Source organism: Rhinatrema bivittatum, chromosome 15, assembly GCF_901001135.1.
Source record: "Rhinatrema bivittatum chromosome 15, aRhiBiv1.1, whole genome shotgun sequence".
In the NCBI taxonomy this organism is placed as follows: Eukaryota; Metazoa; Chordata; class Amphibia; order Gymnophiona; family Rhinatrematidae; genus Rhinatrema; species Rhinatrema bivittatum.
This window is the reverse complement of record NC_042629.1, coordinates 8,578,183-8,599,962: the sequence shown is the minus strand read 5'-3', so window position 1 is coordinate 8,599,962 and position 21,780 is coordinate 8,578,183. Positions and strand designations below refer to the sequence as shown.

General features: G+C 43.1%; 1 protein-coding gene across 5 annotated transcripts in view; it reads left to right on the top strand.

Moving 5' to 3' along the window:
* The first annotated feature begins 8,305 nt into the window (after positions 1–8,305).
* NCAM2 (neural cell adhesion molecule 2) overlaps positions 8,306–21,780 on the top strand; it is a 373,071-nt gene continuing 359,596 nt past the window's right edge. For 3 of the 5 annotated variants that reach the window (XM_029578508.1, XM_029578510.1, XM_029578512.1), the window contains exon 1: positions 8,307–8,501. In XM_029578508.1, coding sequence (XP_029434368.1) covers positions 8,450–8,501 — 52 coding nt within the window. In that variant the 5' untranslated portion in view covers positions 8,307–8,449. Of the gene's footprint in view, positions 8,502–21,780 lie in introns of all 5 variants that reach the window. The other 2 variants (XM_029578509.1, XM_029578511.1) reach the window with 2 other exon arrangements.

Below are 21,780 nucleotides of genomic sequence, written 5' to 3'. Positions count from 1 at the left end.
ATCGTGTCCTCGATCGTCTTAACGATCGATTTCGGCTGGGAGGGGGAGGGAATCGTATTGTTGCCGTTTGGGTGTGTAAACTATCGTGAAAATCGTTAAAATCGTGAGCCAACACACTAAAACCCCCTAAAACCCACCCCCGACCCTTTAAATTAAATCCCCCACCCTCCCGAACCCCGCCCCCAAATGCTTTAAATTACCTGGGGATCCAGCGGTGGTCCAGAACGGCGGCGGTCCGGAACGGCCCCCTCAATTGAATCCTGTTGTCTTCAGCCGGCGCCATTTTTCAAAATGGCCGCCGCAAAATGGCGGCGGCCATAGAAAAAAATGATTCGACGCAGGAGGTCATTCCGGACCCCCGCTGGACTTTTGGCAAGTCTTGTGGGGGTCAGGAGGCCCCCCCAAGCTGGCCAAAAGTTTCTGGGAGTCCAGCGGGGTTCAGGAAGAGATTTCTTGCCGCGAATCGTTTTCCGTACGGAAAATGGCGCCGGCAGGAGATCAACTGCAGGAGGTCATTCAGCGGCGGTCCGGAACCCCCGCTGAACGACCTCCTGCAGTCGATCTCCTGCCGGCGCCATTTTCCGTACGGAAAACGATTCGCGGCAAGAAATCGTTTCCTGAACCCTGCTGGACTCCCAGAAACTTTTGGCCAGCTTGGGGGGGCCTCCTGACCCCCAGAAGACTTGCCAAAAGTCCAGCAGGGGTCCGGAACGACCTCCTGCGTCGAATCGTTTTTTTCTATGGCCGCCGCCATTTTGCGGTGGCCATTTTGAAAAATGGCGCCGGCTGAAGACAACAGGATTCAATTGAGGGGGCCGTTCTGGACCGCCGCCATTCTGGACCACCGCTGGATCCCCAGGTAATTTAAAGCATTTGGGGGGGGGGGGTTCGGGAGGGTGGGGGATTTAATTTAAAGGGTCGGGGTGGGTTTTAGGGGGTTTTAGTGTGCCGGTTTTCCTGCCCTCCCCCTTCCCCCGATTTACGATTTTTTAACGATAAATCGGGGGAATTGGTATTGTATCGTGGCCCTAACGATTTTTGACGATTTAAAATATATCGGACGATATTTTAAATCGTCAAAAAATGATTCACATCCCTAAAAAGCAGACAGTGTATCTTCTACATCAGGAGATCAGATGAGTCTAAGTCCCTGGTGAGACCTCATTTGGAATAGTGTGTACTATTCTGGAGACTGCGTTAGTCCAGACGGTGGCTACTAAAATGGTCAGTGGTCTTTTGTTCTAAAGCATATGGGGATAAAGATGTAAATGTACATTCTAGAGCAGAGGTTCCCAAACCAATCCTGGAGGTCCCCCAGCCAATCAGGTTTTCAGTTTATGCACAATGAATATGCATGAGATAAATTTGCAAATATGTGGATATCCTGAAATCCTGACTGGCTGGGGCAGCTCCAGGACTGGTTTGGGAATCACTGCGCTAGAGGAAATGGGCGATATGATAGAGACATTTAAATACATCCAAAATTTCTATGCACTGGAATGGAAAGGGGGGCTTTAGAATGAGAGGTGAAAGGGAGTAGACTCAGAAATAATCCATTTCTTTACAGAGAGGGTAGTGAATGCATTGAACAACCTCCCTGTGGAGGTAATGAAGACAAGGACAGTATTTGAATTCAAGAAAGCATTGGACAAGCACAGGGGATCTCTGAGGGAGTGGTAGGGATTGTAAAGCTGCTGAGAATGGGCAGACTAGATTGGCCATATGGTCTTTTTTTCATGTTTCTATTATCTTTCATAACAGTAATTAATTATTTTAATTCAGAGGGGGCCTGCTGTATTTTAACACCACCACATCTGTCAAAAATGCTATGGAATTTGTTTCTTCCATATTTAAAATAGGCACAGTGATCTTGTGCTTATGAAAATCACTGATTCTGTATTCCCTAAGAATGTAATTCAATTTCTTTTGTCTGCTCTTTTTTCCTAATTTCTGCAGGAAGCTGTAAAAAATCAAGCACACGTTTTCTCTGAAAACATGGCCCAGTGAGATTTTTTCTAGCACTATCTTTTCTGTTCTTAGAGGAATTAAAAAAACATGACTGTGCACTGGTAGTATGATGGAAGCAATGGTAAACCTGCTGAAACAGGAATTGGAAACCATGGGATTGGCATAACTAAACCTCTGGAAAGCTAAATATTTCCAGTGTCTTCAAAACCCCTTGTAACACATTCTCTCGTTGCCTCAGCTGGAAAACATCAGATTATCATGGACCGCCTGCCTCCCTGTGCCCTATGCTATGATACTAACCAAAACCTTGCAATGGGGCTACCTCTCCCTGCTCACAAAGCAGCACTATCTGCCATGGTGCTGACCTGCCGTTTCAGAAAAGGATAGCAGTAGTGACTTCATGATGAGATCGCCCAACAAAAAACACACTGCAGAATGAATTTCTCTGACTGTGTTGTTGAGCCATTTTATTCTGTATTGGAATTACTTCCATGGACATGTTAGACAGAAAACAGAAGTGTAAAACTTGCAGTGTAGCACTCAGCAGCTCAGGGAAGTATACAGACGTAATAATAATAACCCAGTCCCTCTCCAAGGGCACTAGAACTGCTGCACTTCTAAGCTCATGCTACTAATGGAGGCCAGCGCTCCCGTCTCTCCCGATTATGAACTGGAGTCACATTTTCTGCCCCATAGCAAAGAAGGAAACCAACATCAAGTCAATGCTAAAATGTCTCAAATGCTCCTTTTTCCCCCCTAAAGAAAAGCAAGTGTTGGTAGAACAGTAAAGAGACAAAATATGAATGAAATGTTACAATTCTTAATGGCCCACACTGGACAAACACATGTGAGTGATTATTTATTTATATAAAAGATTTGTTAACTGCTCTTCTAATGTTCAGGGCAAGGCACAAAAAACATTCATATTAATGAACAAACATGTCCCCGCACTGTACATGCTCTGAAAATCAGCAGCTGCCTATGCCACATATCCACAGTACCTGAATGTAATCCGCTTTGAAAGGGTTGAAAGGCAGAACAGAAACCAAATAAATAAATGGAATCACTCACAGGCCACCGAGGAGGAGGAGGAGGAACAAATCTGAAAATCCCAGGTACACTTTGTGCACTGCTGTCCTCCTGGGCAGAAAGGTATGTGTGCTGGGGAAGCCCAGGCAGAAAGGGTCCTACCTGGGTAGCTGCCTTCTCCTCTGACATGACTAAAGTGAAAGCCCCCTCCCATGTTGTGAATGTGCTCTATTCAGGGTTCGCCCCAATGACAAGCTTCTCTGGAATGGCAAAGAGAAACGTGCATGCTCCTTCACTCTTATGTCATCTAGAGGATGCCAAGTTTACCAGAAAAAAAAATGTCCCCATAGCTTCATATGATACATTTCTGGACTGCTCCATACATATGGATCTTTGATAAATGCTTTGGGATTGTTTTAGTCTTTGAATATAAAATAGACACAGTCCTTAGCACTCATTTACTAAGCATTTTCCCCACAGACATAGCATGGTCCTTAGTGCAGTGTTTCCCAACCCTCTCTTGAAGGCGCACACCTATCTAGTTGGGTTTTCAGGATACCCACAAAGAATATGCATGAGACAGATTTGCATATACTAGGTTCCAGTATGCAAATCTATTTTATGCATATTTATTATTACATAATATCGATGGCAGAAAAAGACCAAATGGTCCATCCAGTCTGCCTAGCAAGTTTCATCTGGAAGTAACTGCCGCTCCATGCAGGTTACCCAATATTTCTGTTAAGGATGGTAACTGCTGCTCCATACAGGTTACCCCGATGTTACTGTTAAGGATAGTAACTGCCACTCTATGCAGGCTACCCACATGTTACTGTTAAGGGTTATAACTGCTGCTCTATGTAGGTTAACCCCATGTTATGTTAGGGGTAGTAACTACCACTCCATGCAGGTTACTCCCTTGTTACTGTTAAGAGTAGTAACTGCTGATCTGTGCAGCTTACACCCTTGTTACAGTTAACGTAGTAACTACCTCTCCATGCAGGTTACTCCCATGTTACTGTTAAGGATAGTAACTGCCACTCCATGCAGGCTACCCACATGTTACTGTTAAGGGATATAACTGCTGCTCTATGTAGGTTACCTCCATGTTATGTTAGGGGTTGTAACTGCCACTCCATGCAGGTTACTGTTAAAATTAGTAACTGCCTCTCCTTGCAGGTTACTCCCATGTTACTGTTAAGGGTAGTAACTGCCTCTCTGTGCAGGTTACCTCCATGTTTCTAATAAGGGTAGTAACTGCTGCTCCGTGCAGCTTACACCCATGTTACTGTTAAGGGTAGTAACTACCTCTCCATGCAGGTTACTGTTAAAATTAGTAACTGCCTCTCCGTGCAAGTTACCCCCATGTTACTGTTAAGGGTAATAACTGCCTCTCCATGCAGGTTACTCCCATTTTACTGTTAAGGGTAGTAACTTCCTCTTTGTGCAGGTTACCTCCATGTTTCTAATAAGGGTAGTAACTGCTGCTCTGTGCAGTTACCCCCAAGCATTATGCTAAGGGTAGTAACTGCTGTTTCATGCCAGTTACCCCAAAGCATTATGTTAAGAGTAGTAATATTTACAATCAAATCTAAGCAACTATCAAACCCTTAACAAAATTACTGCTAGCAACATTATTACGTGGTTGAGCAGCCTTCCTGATAATTCAGGCAAAGCTGCTTGAATGTGCTTTGCTTTTGGACTTGCCATAGAAGCAGTCCTGTGTTTTTTTTCTAATTTCTGTGTATCAGTACCCCGGACTGCAAACATTAGGGCCTAGCATTGGCCATCATCTGAATCCAATTCCCCTTTATGCCATTGAAAACCCAACTGGTTAGGGGTGCCTAGTGGAAAGGGCTGGGAAACAGTGCCTTTGTAAGACATTCAGACAGCGAACTAACCCAGCTTGCAAAGTGTAAGCAAAAGTGTAAACGAGCAGCTGTAAAGCCTTTTGATGGAGCTGAAAGCTACAGTTAAACTGGAAAGTATATTTTAGAACATGTGGAATGTGTTTTTATTAATTAGCTTATTTCATGTTTTTAAGTTAGCACATCTCAGGGAGGTTTTCCATTAATCTGCAGCTTGCTCTGAAATCCTAAGGGAAGGCAGCTCTTTCTGAAGGCACTTTGTACACAGCAAGACAAAGGAATTCACATTCTTTCTGCCTAACATTTTTATACTTTTTGAAACAGCTTAGCACAAGGTATCCTGAAAATAGGGAGCCAGCACTCAACTGTTCAACTTCTGCAACAGTCTAAGCTTTTCAGAAAGCTAATAACTGCAAACGTTGTCACCCTAGCAAACCCCCTCTGTCCCTCTTGTTTCATGCATAGGGAATAAGGGAATGTCCAGGCATAGTGCAACAGGAACCTTGCACAGCCACTTCTCAGCCTGGGTAAGAGGGATCCCTTGGCATTTGCTTTGTGATGGAGTATTCTTCACTTTACAGGAAAATGTGAGACCAAGGAGTGAATCTCTTTTACCAGAAGAAAACTCTTATGTGCAGGAGGCATAGTCATGTCTTACTGTTGTTATTTTATTGGTGGAAATAAAGACTCAGGTTTGAATAGCTCCTTATGAAATTGCCTGGTATCTGGTAGGCTGTCAGGAACTGGGTTATTCGCAGGTCATGAGACCTTTCCATGGGAGACAAGAATAGCTTAAAGCAAGTTCAGTCCTTGAGGCCCCCTAACAAGTTGGGTTTCCAGAATAATCTTAATTACTATTGTTATTGGTTTTTATTTGATTTATATACCACATATATTTGAGACAGTGTACGAGCAAGTCACTTTCATGCACATCTTTAGGTTTTTCTGAATACCCGAGCAGCTAGAAGTTGCACAGGAATGGAGTTGTCCACTCCTCATCTAAAGATGTTGCAGTTCCTGTGCTTTCCAGACTGGAAAAGGTCTTTCTACATCATCTCTGAATTACCCTCATGTTGATCCCATAAAAAGTATTCAGAGATCATTCTAACCAAGCTGATTGCTCTGTTAGAGGCCAACAAGGGGATTCCCAGGTCCTTCCTCTTTGACCTGGTCCTGTGGGGCAGTATTTTGCTTTTGCTCTTTCACATTCTACAGTTTAGGAAGTCTTGACCACTGTGATATGCCTGCAGGCATCCAGTTTAATCTACTTGACATTTTTCAGGTAGTTCTGTTTGTCTCAGAGATTTACTTGATGCATGAAAGTATTTACTATCCCCTGTGGCTCTTCTGTCAGATCTACTTCCAGGGCTTTTTTTCAAGGGGTACTTGCCAGGACTGAGTACTGTCTGGCTCAGATGATTCTGCTCTGCTGACATGTAAGCAGGTCCCCAGTTTTGCAGCTGTACATTCATACTATTTTAAGGTGACCACTCTCTTCCTCTCAGGGAAGCTTTGATGTGATACTGTTGATTGGTAACTTTCATTAATGGTGTGAGCTCATGAAGTAAGGGAACTTGTCTCCTCCCCATTTCTCTTCTGGGCAAGCTTTGAAGATGTCTCTGCAGTAATGACTGCAAAAGAGATCACCGGACTTCAATTTTCTGCTATAAAGGGACCAATTTTCAAACTGTCTGCTTTGAGGGAAAGTTTGCAGTTACTAAGCACCAGATTTCAAAGGGATCAAGTTTCTTTGGGGGCTGGAGACCAAACTGAAGGTAAAGATTCTCAGGTCAGGGGTTCTGGGGTCCAAATTCTGAGACCTTGTTATTGATGCTATGTGTGTGTGGGTAATGTTGGAGCTACTCAATTCTCCCATTATTGATGTTGTTTGTGTATGGGGGGAGTGAGGGTGGGGAGAGAAGGTGTGTTACAGCCACTGAGTTGATGTTGTATTATTTATTGATGTTGTGTGTGTGTTGAAGGGAGTTATGTTGAAGTTGAAAAGTCCTTTGCTATTGATGCTGAGTGTGTGTATGTGTTTTTATATTGGAGTCACCAAATCCATGTATATTGCTGCTCTGTTTTGAAATATAATCTAGAACCTGCCAAATCCCCTGTTATTGATGTTGTATATTTCTGGGATAATGTTGGGTCACTGAGCCTCTTGTTATTAATGTGGTTTGTGTGTGTGTGTGTGTGTGTGTTTGTGTGTGTGTGCTTGTATGAGTATGGGGGTTATTAATGCATAGCCAATCCCCCTTGATTTAAATGATATTTTGGGGAAGTGGGGCTGGTTGGTCCTTAAAGGCAGGGGCCATCCTTGGTTATACGGATGGAAAACCTGTCCTTGGTGGGCTGCTTCCTTAGGGGCAGGAACAATTTCAGGGGGGGGGGGGAGGAGAAGGAGAGAAGTTCCTGTCTTAAGAACCCATGGGGAAGTCCATGCTCAAGTTCTCATGAGAGTGAATCTATCAAGATGTGGGTTCCTTTCTTCAGGGGTCTTCCCATTGATATGGCCAGCATCAGTGGGAATCCTCGAAGTACCAGGGAGGTTTGACTTATCTCTTACTCTGCTGTTGAGGGCATGCATTTTCTATGTGTGCACTGAAGTTCTTTTACTGCTGAATGACCTTCGATTATGTGCACACTCATGCTGCACCAGAGATGTAATCAAGCTGCGCTTAATTATCTGTCTTAAAATGTTGGCCATTTTTTGGGTGCACGTATGCTGTGCACATCATTTACTTATTACTTCAGTAGTAAACCTGAATCTAAAGTATTCACATTATAAAAAAAAAATGCGCACTAAATATTGAACAGAATTTTTAAGCCACATTGTACTAATATCAGCCCCATTTTCGCAAAAATAAAAAAAATGAAATAAATTCAGCAGGTGCAGATGCTTGCTCACCTCGAGCTGAACTTGCTTTTTGTTCATTGAACGCAGCACGGTGGAGAAAGTATCTGCTTCTGTGTGCTGAGGAGGAACTGATGGACAGTAGGATGCTGCTTTCACATCAGGAAGTATCTCCCCTCCCTGGTTAGGAGAGCCATGAGGGTGAGGAAGGGGAAGCCCCGGGAGATTTGGAATCAGGACATGAGCCCTTGGGAGGAGAACCTCTCATCCATCTAACTGCTCCCTGCATTCCCAACCCTCATCTCACAGCAGGAAAAGCAGCTTTATCCCCGCCACCCAAGATCAGTACTAAGTCGCCCCCATCCTGGGAATCAGTAAAATACTCCCCCTCCCCCCCATCCCAGGTCACCACTAGCTCCCTCCCCCTGCTCATCGCTCCCCAGCCCATATTTTTGTAATCCTTCCTCACTTTCTCTCTCAACAGCGCCGGTGCACCCCTACCCTCTCCAGAGCTCAGCACTCCTCCCCCCCCCCCCCCCCCCCCCATCCCTCTCGGCGCGGAGGAATCGGCAGTGATGTGCCGGGCTGGCGGAGGGACATGTGTAAGGGATAAAGCCCCCGCTGCCGCCGCAGCTCTGCGCAGTCAGAAAGGAGAGAGCGGGGCATCGGAGCCGGAGCCAGCCTGGCAGCGGGAGCGGGAGCTGTCCACCACCGCAAGCTCCTGAACATGAGCCTCCTCCACCTGTCCCTGTTCGGACTGCTCTTCACCACCGGGCACGGTAAGAGAGCTGGCACACTTATCTCTATACTCTCTCTCTCTCTCTCTCTCGTCTATATACAGGGACACACACAGCACACCCGTGTATAAACACTGGGGAACACTCACTCATCGCTGCACACACACACACACACACTGTCTCTCATCTATATACAGGGACACACACAGCACACACATCTATAAATCAGGCATCTCTGCACACACACACACACACACACACATCCATAAACAGGGGCATACATTCGTCACACTTCTCGCTCATCACAGCAATTCCCAAGCACATCCATACTCAGACATCTGCACGGAGAGCCAGGGACACATCCACACCTCTTCACTCACACGCAGGGACACTGAGACTCCTTCATGCTCACAAAGTCACAGACTCTGAAAGGATTTCCCAAAGGCGAAGGCAAATATTATAGGAAAATGTGAGAGCACTGCAGTACTTTTTGCTCTGAAGTGTCGTCCGTTTTTCCTGTCTTTCCCAATAAAATATTATATTTTTCTAAGGGCATGGACCCAAAGACAAAAAGGGCCATGGAATGTGCATTAAAGTTCTGAGAGTTTAAATTCAGCTGCCACTGTATTTTTGTGTTTCATGGTCTGTAGGTAATTGAAACTGCCTTCTCTCCTCTTCAGTTTGTAGTTTCCTGGCTAAGTAGATGCTTGTTTTCAATTTGCTCCAAACTAGATGTGTTTGAAGGGAAGGCACTGAGTGAATGAAGGGTATTGCGAAGCCGGGTTCCCTTTTCCTGGTTCTTTGAAAGATGTGGTGAAGACTTGCTGGGACACAAACAGGGTCCAGCGCTGCTGATTTCTGCTGCGGTCTGGTCCTGCATGGGCTGGATGCATGATTAAGAGATCGGATATTTGTTTCTTGGCTTGCTCCTGTGGATCGGAGATGCTGACAGTTCCCTATTGTTGGTGCAGTTGAATGCAGTCATTTAAATGGCTTCAGTCTGGGTGCTGGTGGAAGGGGCTATGGGAAGCAGCCAGTAAAGGCTTTGGTTTCTGCAGCAGGCTGGGCACGGTCAGGGCTGGAGCCCGGAGCTTTGTAGGGGTGTGGGACCCTCTCTGGAGCAGCAGGGGGTGCTGGAGCTCCACATCTGCCCTCTCCCGGCTCTGACACGCTTCCTAGACTGCCTTCTGTCATCCCTCAAGCACGACTTGGCATTTTGGATGTAAAGCCTTCATTTCTTCAGCCTGCCGAGGGCGAACACTCGAGCTGATGACCCGATCTTACACAGATTAGCTGCAAGCACTTTCTGAGTCACCGAAACAGGGAAGGAGCGCGAAGTTCTTCTCAAGTGGGTGCTTCAGCTGTTGCACTTTCCTGACACCCAAACCCAATAAATCATTTGATTTTTGGGGTGGGGAGGTGGAACAACCCGGGTATCTACTCAAGTCTTTCTTAGATTTTTTTTTTTTGTGCTAAAGCTTAAGCTTTTGTACTTCTTGTAGATATAAAAAGCAAGGCATTTGAATATTGATAAGGAGGAAAATGTTTGATCATTTAGTACTGAAGAAATATGCTCTTTAGAGTGGAGAGAAATACTACTGAGATACTGAGGGATCCAATCTAATGCAGTGAAGCAAAGGGAAAAGCAGCCTGCACACTTACCCAGCCTGGAGTCTGGGCTTCCTGATTCAGGATTAAAACAGGCAGGAATGGGATGAGAGACTTCACTTGGACACATTTTTCAGTGCTGGCAGAGACTGCAAGCCACTGAAGGCAGAAGATGCAGTTAATTGCTAATATTTAAGCAAATCTAACAGAAAAGGGCAGGATTGGTAAAGTCGGGTGATAGAACTGTAGAAGTTTAAACACAAAAATCCATTGGATTGGACTGCAAGTCTAAGAGCCCTAATCCCCGATACAGAAATACAGAAAACCAGTTCATGTAATGGTGTGTGCAGCCTGTCCGAGTTAATCGATCTGTCTCCCTGTTTCTCTTTGTTATGCACTTCATGCTTCAGGGTCAGATGTATAGGAGGAGTGGGGAACAGCAGAGAATGCAATGGCTCCTTTAGCCTCATTTACTAACCAGGGTTTATTAGCTCTCACTGTCATCCTTCTGCCCTCTTGAAAAGCACCACAATATCCTGTCTAGCAGTTTTAGCCCCCTTATCTAGAGATAATGTTGGAGATAATTTTCAGAAGCATGTAAGTGCATACAATGCAGTTCTGGATCCTTTGAAAATTGCCCTGGGGCTTTCCTGTGTCCTTTTACTTGTACTACTAAGGGGTGTTCCGTGGGCGGGGAAAGCTTTTCCACTATACTTTTGATTTTTGAATGCATGTGTGCAGTGTTTCTGAGGACATTCACATCTGCTCGCTACATGCGGTCCCCTACTTTCTGCACAGAAGCCCACCTTAGGGCTGTAGTGCACCTATCCTTTGGGTGCAGGCTGTTATAAAATTTACACTCCTTGTGTTTTATTTAAGAGCAAACAATGCTGAACAAAACCAATTATGCGCAAAATACTACCACTGCAAAGCAAAGATATTTTTTTCTCCGTGTGTCTGTATGTCTTGACTTCTTCAAACCCTGATAGGCTTACAAAATCATAGATGAATCTTCTAAATAATAATATTGCAATAACATCCAATCAAACCCAAAGAATTGTCATAGGATCGATAAAATTATTGCAGGAAACTAAACTATCATGACCCGGGTGCTTGTGAAGTAATAGCCATAGTGAAACAATTAGTTATGTCTTTATTGTGTGCTGTTGTTGGTAGCATGAAATGAGTGATGCGTTTTTTTTAAAATTGCAAAAGAAGATAGCTTTAATTTTATCAGTTAGGTTTTTCCACAGAGTCTCAACATTTTGAACTGCAGTAAGTGAATCTGGGATTGAATGGCATGTGAAACTGTAGAGCTTAAATGTGTATCAATAACATGGCCTACACCATCCAATGTTCAGCATTTTGAGCTCCAATAGTTTCTCCACTAGAGTGAATGACTGTTCCCCCTTCAAGCAATCCATGTAAGGTCCAAATTTAATTAGCAATGGCAAAATCACTTAACATTTTGCTATCCTTTCTCTTGTATGGAAATAAAGTAGTCAGGACATCTCCTTTCTCCCTACCAAAAGCATTGGGAATCTGAACAGGGAAACTCTAGCTGTTGCTGCACACATGAAGACAGATGAACACGCAACCATGGACTGCAGACAATTGAAAGTCTGAACTTTCATTTGGGAGTTCATTAAAGGAAAATGGAAATCACATTTGTGACTACATATATTAGAAAAAAAAAATCTCATTTTTCAGAGGGAAGCTCCTGCTTTGGATTTATTTATCAGATGTCGAGGAACAAAGGAACACTCCTTCCTATGATTTTAACTTTCAGATGACACAATCTCTCAATCTAACTTTGTACCTGGAATAATAGAGAAAATACCTTGCCCAGGGTTACAAAAGCATGAGTGGGAGAAGCAGGATTTGAACCCTGGCTCATAGCCTGCTCTAACAGCTAGGCCGCACCACCACTTTGTTTCCCACAGAGACTTCTTCCTGTTTAATACAATGGTTTTAGTAATGTTTTACCATACAGGGGATCATGGAATATTTAACTCAGCAGTTGCAAACTGAGGTGCATTGCAACGTGCATGATTCAAGAGATGTAATTTAAATTACAGCAATATAATAACTGAATAGCATGGACTGAAAGGAAGTGAATTATGTTTCTCAAGTGATTTTATATCAATCAAAATGATTTTGAAGATGTTTGATACTCTGATAACATTTCTGCTTATTGATTCATTCTGGTTGAATGAGTGGATGGGAGGTGGAGAAATGCCAATTTATGACAGTTCCAGCTTTGAGTTTGCTTGTTTGCCTTTTCTTGCCATCTTGCCAGCTGATTTAAGTGATAGAGTAGCTTTTCATATGTACAGCATTTTCTCCAGTGTAGCTTGCCATTCTTTGCAAGAGCAGTAAACTGCTTCTAAATGTATAATTTGGGATTCATTAGAAGTATTGCCAATTGTTTTCATATTTTATACATGTATCTAGCTGCTTTAGCTTTGATTTGTCTGTGTGCACGTCTGTGTATATGTTTGCTGGTGCCCCTTCCTAGGTTTCCAATCACCCTTTGCAATGTTTACCTCGACAGAAAGCTGATTGATGCTAAATATTCCATAGTTAATTCCATTCTATAGGCCTACACTGAGCCTTTGGTTTTGGCCTGGCCCCAGCTGCACAGTTTTTTTCTTCATGTAAGAGAATGAGTGAATGACTATAATGTTGACCAACACCAACTTCACTCTCTCTCTTCCTCATTTCTTCCCCAACCATGGCTAATAATCTTTACACTGAGGCTGTCAAAAATGCCAGTTGTTGGGAATGAGCAACATGAAAATGTGCAGCTTGATTTATGGAGGGTTTTGGCAGAGGTGACTTTCAGCCAGGTTACCGACCTGGAACCTTCTTGAACTTGCGTCCTTTTCCGTCCTTTTGGAAAAAAGTTAAAGATGGAATCTGCCACTAACCTTGACCGGATACATTTTTTTCTTTTTTTTTTTTAGAAAATTACCCTTGATCCCATTTTCAAAAGGATTTTCATTGTGAAGGTCTATTGGAAAAGTCTTCAAAGAAGACCTTTAGAGTTTTATTTAGGAAAACCTATTTATTATAGGTTGTACATAAAGTCATAACAAAAAACTATGCTAAATTTAGTATGTGCATTTCTTCATTTAACCCCAGACCCTATGAAAAATTTAATTTTTTACATAAGAGCTTATAAACACTATATTAAGTGATCGAAATAGGCATGTTTGAATGTGTCATAAAAGTGTGCATCCTAGGTCAGTGAACCTGCAAAAATGTTCATAGGTTTGTTGTGTTAGTTTGATAAAAAAAACAAATCAGTGTGGATTTTTGAATTGATGCATCTGCACCAGAGATGGAACAAATGTTTGCAATGTTTACCTCGACAGTGCCAGGAGTAGGAGATTTGTTGCAGATTTCCACAACTGGAAAATTTGAATCTATTGTGACTGGAATTTACTCAGATAATGTAAATGAATTTTCTCAGTAAATCTGGAGAAAATCCAACCATTCCTGAAATTCACCTGATCTGAGAGTTCAACTTTGCATTTTTAGTATATGAATTATCATGTGCTAAAGTCAAAGTTTTTACTGTTGAAAAGGTTCTAAGATACTCTTTGGTCTCTTAGGCCTGGATTCTCCATTCTCACACAGAATGGTGAATCCAGCGGTAATGGGGGACGGGCCTGCAAAAGCCGGCAGCCATCGCACCACCGCAATGTTATTGCTGCTGGCTTTTGCACCCAATAGCGCCACCGTGAAAGGTGGCGCTATTGGGTGTGCTACTGGCAACAATAACGGTGCTTACCTTATCGCCGCCAGTGAAGATAACACCGTGTCCGCCTCCTCACCGCCCCAACTCCTCCCCCGGCAAACTATCGCATGCAAAAAAGGACTTTTCGCATGTGAAAAGTCCCTTTTCGCATGCAATAGGCTTAGAAAATGATCTCCTTAGGATACATTAGCTTCTTATAAATGGTAAAATATGTAAGATTCAAGATTACATTTCATATGGTGGATTCTAGATGCTCTTAGTTATGGTTGCCATGACTGTATTCCATAGTGTTTTTCATTTGTTTCATTTCTCTGCTATGTGGTATTTATAATAATAATAAAGAAAAGGGGAAAACTGCAGTACATGTTGCATATTTTGTAATCTCACTTGTCAATATTAGATCTGAAGATATGCCACATGACAAGAATAAATGTGAGATATTAAACCAGTTCTGAGCTTGGAACTCCTCTGAGGAAGGAATATGTCAGCTTATGAAGGTTAAGACATGTCTGGCTTTGAAGATGGAAAGCTGTTTCTGATGCAAAGGCTTAATAGCCAACCACTATGGACCCATTCAAGAAATGATCTGTACAGAATGTGAAATGACCCAGAAGTTTATGACCAGATAATATCAAGAGCATCACAATCTCAGTTTTCTGACTTTGAGTAGTGGCAGGCATGGTAGGCAACTTTTGAAAATGATCGGGAGGGCTACGCTCACCACGAATTACCCCTCTCTTGACACAGTGAATGAATCGTGTTGGTATCAGGAGTAGTCAAGCACTCACAATGCCCACAGAGCTGGCATCTGTGAGGCTAAGAACCCTTCTCCTCCTCATGTGGCTACACCACTATCAACAATGCAGGTCAAGGTATATAGGGAAGGGGTTCTTGCTTTCTTACCACTAAACACTTAAGAATCATAAAAACGTTCTTGATCCTTTAGGTATAAGCCTAGGATGCTCACATGCATTATGACTTTAATGCATTAACTCATCCTTTATTGAGGAAGCATACAGGATCTAAGGGGCATGTAGGATTCTAATAGCAGTTAGGTCCTCAACTATTGCCTTCTTGATTTTCTAAGTCATTACATTTGATATCATTTCTGATTGTATTTAGGGTGCATTTTATGATTTGGTAAGTAGCATACATTTGCAATGGTTTTCCTTTTGTCTTGTTCCTTTTGGTATAACCTCAGGACTAGATGTGATTTGAATTCTATATCTATATCTCCACATTTCAGATCACAAATAAGTAGGTTTAATCATTGCTTTTATGTGTGTTTGTTATAAGTGTGGGAGGAAGATGGTTTGAGAGTGGGGGCTAAATGCTTCCAGTATGAAGACCGAAAACCAACATTTAAGTTTGATTGTAAAGTGAATTAGTTTCAACATAGTGACAACTGAAAGGTCACCTGAATTGGAAATGTCTGCTCATCTTATCTCCTGCAAAGACTGCACTCTGCCAGAGTCAGGAACCAATCTGAAGGGTCATTTAGTCATGGTTGATGTATAATTTTTGGTCCTTGAGTTAATAATATCCAAAGCTGAAACAATTATAGATCCTACATAGTTTTATCCCAGGACTCTGGTTTTTTTCCCCAGCTGTTCCAGTACTTATATAATTTCCTTCAGACAGGTCTTGTAAATAGCTTTCATGATGCCAATTTACATTTTCATATCTCTGTTAAGAAATCTCTCACATAACATTTGAAAATGAAGATGGTCTATATAGTACTTTAATATAAAAAGTCATTATGAAAGTTACAATATGCCTACAGCTGCACCTAGTGCAGTCATTTGTAAATAATATGGGAGCTGTGCATAGTACAGATGCACCTGTAAGTAGTACGGGACACAATATGCCTACAGCTGCACCTAGCATAGTCGCCTGTAAATAATATGGGAACAGTTATAATAAGCCTACAGCTGCACCTGTTAATAACATGGGAACTGTGCATAGTATAGATGCACCTAGCACAGTCACCTGTAAATAATATGGGAACAGTTATAATAAGCCTACAGCTGCACCTGTAAATAACATGGGAACTGTGCATAGTATAGATGCACCTAGCACAGTCACCTGTAAATAATATGGGAACAGTTATAATAAGCCTACAGCTGCACCTGTAAATAATATGGGAACAGTTATAATAAGCCTACAGCTGCACCTGTAAATAATATGGGAACTGTGCATTGTATAGATGCACCTAGCACAGTCACCTGTAAATAATATGGGAACCGTTATAATAAGCCTACAGCTGCACCTGTAAATAACATGGGAACTGTGCATAGTATAGATGCACCTAGCACAGTCACCTGTAAATAATATGGGAACAGTTATAATAAGCCTACAGCTGCACCTTTTAAATAACATGGGAACTGTGCATAGTATAGATGCACCTAGCACAGTCACCTGTAAATAATATGGGAACAGTTATAAAAAGCCTACAGCTGCACCTGTAAATAACATGGGAACTGTGCATAGTATAGATGCACCTAGTACAGTCACCTGTAAATAATATGGGAACAGTTATAATAAGCCTACAGCTGCACCTGTAAATAACATGGGAACTGTGCATAGTATAGATGCACCTAGCACAGTCACCTGTAAATAATATGGGAACAGTTATAATAAGCCTACAGCTGCACCTGTAAATAACATGGGAACTGTGCATAGTATAGATGCACCTAGCACAGTCACCTGTAAATAATATGGGAACAGTTATAATAAGCCTACAGCTGCACCTGTAAATAACATGGGAACTGTGAATAGTATAGATGCACCTAGTACAGTCACCTGTAAATAATATGGGGCGGATTTTCAGAGCCCTGCTCGCGTAAATCCGCCCGGTTTTGGGCGGATTTACGCGAGCAGGGCCCTGCGCGCCGGGAAGCCTATTTTACATAGGCCTCCCGGCGCGCGCAGAGCCCCGGGACTCGCGTAAGTCCCGGGGTTCTCGGAGGGGGGCGTGTCGGGGGCGGGCCCGGTCGTCGCGGCGTTTCGGAGGCGTGTCGGCAGCGTTTTGGGGGCGGGTATGGGGGAGTGGCTACGGCCCGGGGGCGTGGCCGCACCCTCCGTACCCGCCCCCAGGTCGCGGCCCGGCGCACAGGAGGCCCGCTGGCGCGCGGGGATTTATGCCTCCCTCTGGGAGGCGTAAATCCCCCGACAAAGGTAAGGGGGGGGTTTAGACAGGGCCGGGCGGGTGGGTTAGGTAGGGGAAGGGAGGGGAAGGTGAGGGGAGGGCAAAGGAAAGTTCCCTCCGAGGCCGCTCCGATTTCGGAGCGGCCTTGGAGGGAACGGGGTAGGCTGCGCGGCTCGGCGCGCGCCGGCTATACAAAATTCATAGCCTTGCGCGCGCCGATCCAGGATTTTAGTGGATACACGCGGCTCCGCGCGTATCTACTAAAATCCAGCGTACTTCTGTTTGCGCCTGGAGCGCAAACAAAAGTAGGCTATTCGCGCGCCTTTTAAAATCCGCCCCTATGGGAACAGTTATAATAAGCCTACAGCTGCACCTGTAAATAACATGGGAACTGTGCATAGTATAGATGCACCTAGCACAGTCACCTGTAAATAATATGGGAACAGTTATAATAAGCCTACAGCTGCACCTGTAAATAATATGGGAACTGTGCATAGTATAGATGCACCTAGTACAGTCACCTGTATGTTTTTTTATTTATTTAAAAGTTTTATGTACCGCTTTTCCATAAATGTTCATAGCGGTTTACAACATTACATACACAGTTTAAAACAAAAACATTATGGTACAAAAAATTCAGTATAAAATGCACTTATACAATGTATTTATTTAGTTATTTAAAACTTTTATATACTGTTCTGTATTCTTTCACAATGGTTTACATAAAGTATAAAATAAGAAAAATATAAGATACAATAAAATAGAAAAATAAAACAGAAATTACAAATAACAGTTAAAAGTACAATAAAAATATCAAATAGAGCAGATGCAAGGCCTAACAAAATTAACATAATAGATTAAAATTTTTTTTAAAAACAAATGTCATGTCTCCTTTATCATATTTTGCCAGCGATACTATTAATGATTTATATCTCACTTATCAGAATCAGTCAAAAAAAAGGTCAGTCATATTCCTCACTGCTTTCAAATGTTTTTTTAAGTAGCCATGTTTTAAGATGTTTTTTAAAAGATGTAAAATCAGTGTGCATTCTCGTCAGGTGGAAAAGAATTCCATTTCTTCAGCTCTGCAATTGAAATACTTTATCTCTAACTTCACTTAGATGGGTCAATCGAATGGAGGGCACAGCCAGAAGACCTTTATTCTATCCTATACTTCAATTCATTCCATCTGCTAAGTAGTGATAGGGGAGCTGTGCATAGTACAACTGCACCTAGTACCGTCACCTGTAAATAATATGGGAACTGTGAATAGTACAACTGCACCTAGTACAGTCACCTGTAAATAATATGGGAACTGTGCATAGTACAACTGCACCTAGTACAGTCACCTGTAAATAATATGGGAACTGTGAATAGTACAGCTGCGCCTAGTACAGTCACCTGTAAATAATATGGGAACTGTGCATAGTACAGCTGCACCTAGTACAATCACCAGTAAATAATATGGGAACTGTGAATAGTATAACTGCACCTAGTACAGTCACCTGTAAATAATATGGGAACTGTGCATAGTACAGCTGCGCCTAGTAGTCAACTGTAAATGATATGGGAACTGTGAATAGTACAGCTGCGCCTAGTACAGTCACCTGTAAATAATATGGGAACTGTGCATAGTACAACTGCACCTAGTACAGTCACCTGTAAATAATATGGGAACTGTGCATAGTACAACTGCACCTAGTACAGTCACCTGTAAATAATATGGGAACTGTGAATAGTACAGCTGCGCCTAGTACAGTCACCTGTAAATAATATGGGAACTGTGCATAGTACAGCTGCGCCTAGTACAATCACCAGTAAATAATATGGGAACTGTGAATAGTACAGCTGCGCCTAGTACAGTCACCTGTAAATAATATGGGAACTGTGCATAGTACAGCTGCGCCTAGTACAGTCACCTGTAAATAATATGGGAACTGTGCATAGTACAGCTGCGCCTAGTAGTCAACTGTAAATGATATGGGAACTGTGAATAGTACAGCTGCGCCTAGTACAGTCACCTGTAAATAATATGGGAACTGTGAATAGTACAACTGCACCTAGTACAGTCACCTGTAAATAATATGGGAACTGTGCATAGTACAGCTGCGCCTAGTACAGTCACCTGTAAATAATATGGGAACTGTGAATAGTACAACTGCGCCTAGTACAGTCACCTGTAAATAATATGGGAACTGTGCATAGTACAGCTGCACCTAGTACCGTCACCTGTAAATAATATGGGAACTGTGAATAGTACAACTGCGCCTAGTACAGTCACCTGTAAATAATATGGGAACTGTGCATAGTACAACTGCGTCTAGTACAGTCACCTGTAAATAATATGGGAACTGTGCATAGTACAACTGCTCCTAGTACAGTCACCTGTAAATAATATGGGAACTGTGAATAGTACAACTGCACCTAGTACAGTCACCTGTAAATAATATGGGAACTGTACATAGTACAACTGCACCTAGTACAGTCACCTGTAAATAATATGGGAACTGTGAAAAGAACAACTGCACCTAGTACAGTCACCTGTAAATAATATGGGAACTGCGAAAAGTACAACTGCACCTAGTACAGTCACCTGTAAATAATATGGGAACTGCGCATAGTACAGCTGCGCCTAGCACAGTCACCTGTAAATAATATGGGAACTGCGCATAGTACAGCTGCGCCTAGCACAGTCACCTGTAAATAATATGGGAACTGCGCATAGTACAGCTGCGCCTAGCACAGTCACCTGTAAATAATATGGGAACTGCGCATAGTACAGCTGCGCCTAGTACAGTCACCTGTAAATAATATGGGAACTGCGCATAGTACAGCTGCGCCTAGCACAGTCACCTGTAAATAATATGGGAACTGCGCATAGTACAGCTGCGCCTAGCACAGTCACCTGTAAATAATATGGGAACTGCGCATAGTACAGCTGCGCCTAGCACAGTCACCTGTAAATAATATGGGAACTGCGCATAGTACAGCTGCGCCTAGCACAGTCACCTGTAAATAATATGGGAACTGCGCATAGTACAGCTGCGCCTAGCACAGTCACCTGTAAATAATATGGGAACTGCGCATAGTACAGCTGCGCCTAGCACAGTCACCTGTAAATAATATGGGAACTGCGCATAGTACAGCTGCGCTTAGCACAGTCACCTGTAAATAATATGGGAACTGCGCATAGTACAGCTGCGCCTAGTACAGTCACCTGTAAATAATATGGGAACTGCGCATAGTACAGCTGCGCCTAGTACAGTCACCTGTAAATAATATGGGAACTGCGCATAGTACAGCTGCGCCTAGTACAGTCACCTGTAAATAATATGGGAACTGCGAATAGTACAGCTGCGCCTAGTACAGTCACCTGTAAATAATATGGGAACTGCGCATAGTACAGCTGCGCCTAGTACAGTCACCTGTAAATAATATGGGAACTGCGCATAGTACAGCTGCGCCTAGTACCGTCACCTGTAAATAATATGGGAACTGTGAATAGTACAACTGCGCCTAGTACAGTCACCTGTAAATAATATGGGAACTGTGCATAGTACAACTGCGCCTAGTACAGTCACCTGTAAATAATATGGGAACTGTGCATAGTACAACTGCTCCTAGTACAGTCACCTGTAAATAATATGGGAACTGTGAATAGTACAACTGCACCTAGTACAGTCACCTGTAAATAATATGGGAACTGTACATAGTACAACTGCACCTAGTACAGTCACCTGTAAATAATATGGGAACTGCGAAAAGTACAACTGCACCTAGTACAGTCACCTGTAAATAATATGGGAACTGCGCATAGTACAGCTGCGCCTAGTACAGTCACCTGTAAATAATATGGGAACTGCGCATAGTACAGCTGCGCCTAGTACAGTCACCTGTAAATAATATGGGAACTGCGCATAGTACAGCTGCGCCTAGTACAGTCACCTGTAAATAATATGGGAACTGCGCATAGTACAGCTGCGCCTAGTACAGTCACCTGTAAATAATATGGGAACTGCGCATAGTACAGCTGCGCTTAGTACAGTCACCTGTAAATAATATGGGAACTGCGCATAGTACAGCTGCGCCTAGTACAGTCACCTGTAAATAATATGGGAACTGCGCATAGTACAGCTGCGCCTAGTACAGTCACCTGTAAATAATATGGGAACTGCGCATAGTACAGCTGCGCCTAGTACAGTCACCTGTAAATAATATGGGAACTGCGAATAGTACAGCTGCGCCTAGTACAGTCACCTGTAAATAATATGGGAACTGTGCATAGTACAGCTGCGCCTAGTACCGTCACCTGTAAATAATATGGGAACTGTGCATGGTACAGCTGCGCCTAGTACCGTCACCTGTAAATAATATGGGAACTGTGCATGGTACAGCTGCGCCTAGTACAGTCACCTGTAAATAATATGGGAACTGTGCATGGTACAGCTGCGCCTAGTACAGTCACCTGTAAATAATATGGGAACTGTGCATGGTACAACTGCGCCTAGTACAGTCACCTTTAAATAATATGGGAACTGTGCATGGTACAACTGCGCCTAGTACAGTCACCTGTAAATAATATGGGAACTGTGCATGGTACAACTGCGCCTAGTACAGTCACCTGTAAATAATATGGGAACTGTGCATGGTACAGCTGCGCCTAGTACAGTCACCTGTAAATAATATGGGAACTGTGCATAGTACAGCTGCGCCTAGTACAGTCACCTGTAAATAATATGGGAACTGTGCATAGTACAGCTGCGCCTAGTACAGTCACCTGTAAATAATATGGGAACTGTGCA